Raw genomic sequence first — 2468 nt, 5'->3', positions numbered from 1 at the left:
TAAGCCTAAATTTCCCTGTGTCTAACGTGCGGGCATTGTACCCTAGAGGCGTTAAAGTCCCCTCCAGGACAGATGCCAAGGTAAGATAGCTAGGAGCAAAGCGGCCTGGAATGGCCTGACGAGAGCCACACAAGGCTCTTCTCTCTGGGTGAGGCTCTTTGAGGAACCGAGAGTTGCTGGGACCCAGCCCGCGGCGAGAGAGCAAACAGAGCGGCGCTCCCCTCCCCCGACCGCGGCCCTTTGTCCGGAATCCAGCTGTGCCCTGCAGGGGAGGAGCGGGCTCGCGTGGCGCGGCCCCCGGGCCCTGGCGCTGATTGGCCGGTGGCGCGGGCAGCAGCCGGACAGGCACGCTCCAGGCCCGGGCCGAGCAGATAAAGCGTGCCAGGGGGCACACGACTTGCTGCTCAGGAAATCCCCGCGGTCTCACGGCCGCGCCAAGAGAGAGGGCGACAGAGGCCCGGGACCCCATTCGCTCTTTTCTTCTTTGGGGCTGGGGCAACTACCAGTCGGGGGCGCCTGCAGCTCAGCTGAACTTGGTGACCAGAAGCCTGCTCAGCTCCCCACGGCCCTCGCTGCTCACCGCTCTCTGTTCTTTTGCGCCGGTAGAAAGGTAACATTTGGAGGCCGCTAAGGGACGAGCAGGGGAAAGAGGGATCCTCTGACCCGGCGGGACTGGGAGGATGGCTCTTTTTGTTTTTCCCGCCTAGCCTCGGAATCGGGGGCTGCGCCTGGTGACCAACGCAAGCTTACCCTTCCCTCTGACCCTGCCGCAGGATGGCGCCTCATCCCTCGGGTTCGCCCACTGTCCAAGTGACCGGTGAGATGGAGCGGCCCTTCCCCAAAGCCTTGGACGACGAAGTGACCTGCGCCACGTCCGCCCCGCCCAGCCCCACTCTCACGCGGGGGAACTGCGCGGAGGCGGAAGGGGGAGGCTGCCGAGGGGCCCCGAGGAAGCTCCGAGCGCGGCGCGGGGGACGCAGCCGTCCTAAGAGCGAGTTGGCACTGAGCAAGCAGCGACGGAGTCGGCGCAAGAAGGCCAACGACCGCGAGCGCAATCGGATGCACAACCTCAACTCTGCGCTGGACGCGCTGCGCGGCGTCCTGCCCACCTTCCCAGACGATGCGAAGCTCACCAAGATCGAGACGCTGCGCTTCGCCCACAACTACATCTGGGCGCTGACTCAAACGCTGCGCATAGCGGACCACAGCTTCTACGCGCTGGAGTCGCCTGCGTCTCACTGCGGGGACCTGGGCAGCCCAGAAGGCGGCTCCCCCGGGGACTGGGGCTCCCTCTACTCTCCAGTCTCCCAGGCTGGTAGCCTGAGCCCCGCCGCGTCACTGGAGGAGCGCCCCGGGGTGCGGGGGGCCACATCTTCCGGCTGCTTGCGCCCAGGCACTATGGCTTTCTCAGATTTTCTGTGAAGGGACCTGCTGGTCGCTGGGCTGTGTGTGTTAAGGGTAAAAGAGAGGGAGGGAGCCGGAGCCGTCTAGGGTGGGCGACGGCGGCGGCCCTCAAGAGCACTTGTTCCTTCTGCTTTTCGCTGGCTGACCCCTGGAGGACCCACGAGGGCGGCAGGCTGGGTTCATTCCCGGGCCCTGGGAGCCGCGCCAACTCACGCAAACCTTGCTGCTGCCCGCGCGAAGTGGGCACTGCAAGCTGAGCTCATTTTAGGCCTCCTCCCTGCCACCACCCCAAAATCTCATTCAAAGTATACGAGAATGATAGCACTACCCGACCGGAGCCGCCCACCGTCTCGGGTCGCCCTACCCGCGCTCGAGTCTGTCTGCCTCTCTGTGTCTCACCACACCCCTCCTCCAAAGTGATTCAATCCGATGTTTGGTCTCTTAGCGCTTGCTCCCCTTGCCCGGCTCCAAAGACGCTGCAGATCTTCTCCTCTCCTCCCAACCAGGTCCGGGGTTTCAGAGCGCTTCACTCTGCCTTAAAGCCGAGAAGGCGATCCTCTGCCTTCTCCTCGTGCACTTTTTGGAGCCATTGCCCTCCCGGGGCGGAAGACCAGGCTGTGAACTGGGAAAGCGCTAGCCGGGCCAGGGAGCACCTCCCCAGCCTCCCTGAGAACTGCACCTGAAACGTGAGCAGCGCTGCAGGTGCCTGGAGCACCGCGCATCTTTTTTTGTTTTTTAATCGGTTTGTAAATTATATGATGTCTTTAGAAATGAATTTTGGTACAGTAAATTATATGGCCCCTCCCCCATTTTACACAATTGTATTTATTAATGAGATTTCACCACAGGGAAAACTCTATATTTTGTATATTAGATTATTTAGGGATTGCTGGATGAGATTTTAAGCCAATAAAAAAAGGTGAGGACCTTCAAGAAGGCTCAGCAAGGTAACTCCATTGTGCCCCAGGAAGAGGAGGGTCACAGTCACTGCAGCTGAGGAAGAGCACCTCTGTCCAAGCAAGGAGAGGGATGACACTCTTTCTGGAGGTCTGGGCCAGAGGCAG

General features: G+C 61.1%; 1 protein-coding gene across 1 annotated transcript; it reads left to right on the top strand.

The window, feature by feature from the left end:
* The first annotated feature begins 402 nt into the window (after positions 1-402).
* On the top strand, positions 403-2119 carry NEUROG3 (neurogenin 3). Its single transcript, XM_012451441.2, has 2 exons — positions 403-610; positions 774-2119. Exon 2 carries the CDS (start codon positions 775-777, stop codon positions 1420-1422), a length of 648 nt encoding a protein of 215 aa, XP_012306864.1. The 5' UTR covers positions 403-610; position 774; the 3' UTR covers positions 1423-2119.
* The last annotated feature ends 349 nt before the right edge of the window (positions 2120-2468 follow it).

The sequence above is a fragment of the Aotus nancymaae genome, unplaced genomic scaffold (assembly GCF_030222135.1).
Source record: "Aotus nancymaae isolate 86718 unplaced genomic scaffold, 86718_ANA_hifiasm-v0.15.2.pri h1tg000010l, whole genome shotgun sequence".
In the NCBI taxonomy this organism is placed as follows: domain Eukaryota; kingdom Metazoa; phylum Chordata; class Mammalia; order Primates; family Aotidae; genus Aotus; species Aotus nancymaae.
This window is presented reverse-complemented; position numbering and strand designations above follow the sequence as displayed.

What these genes read in the sequence shown, in the direction of transcription:
- NEUROG3 (XM_012451441.2), top strand. Translation starts at nt 775, where the DNA reads ATGGCGCCTCATCCCTCGGGTTCGCCCACTGTCCAAGTGACCGGTGAG.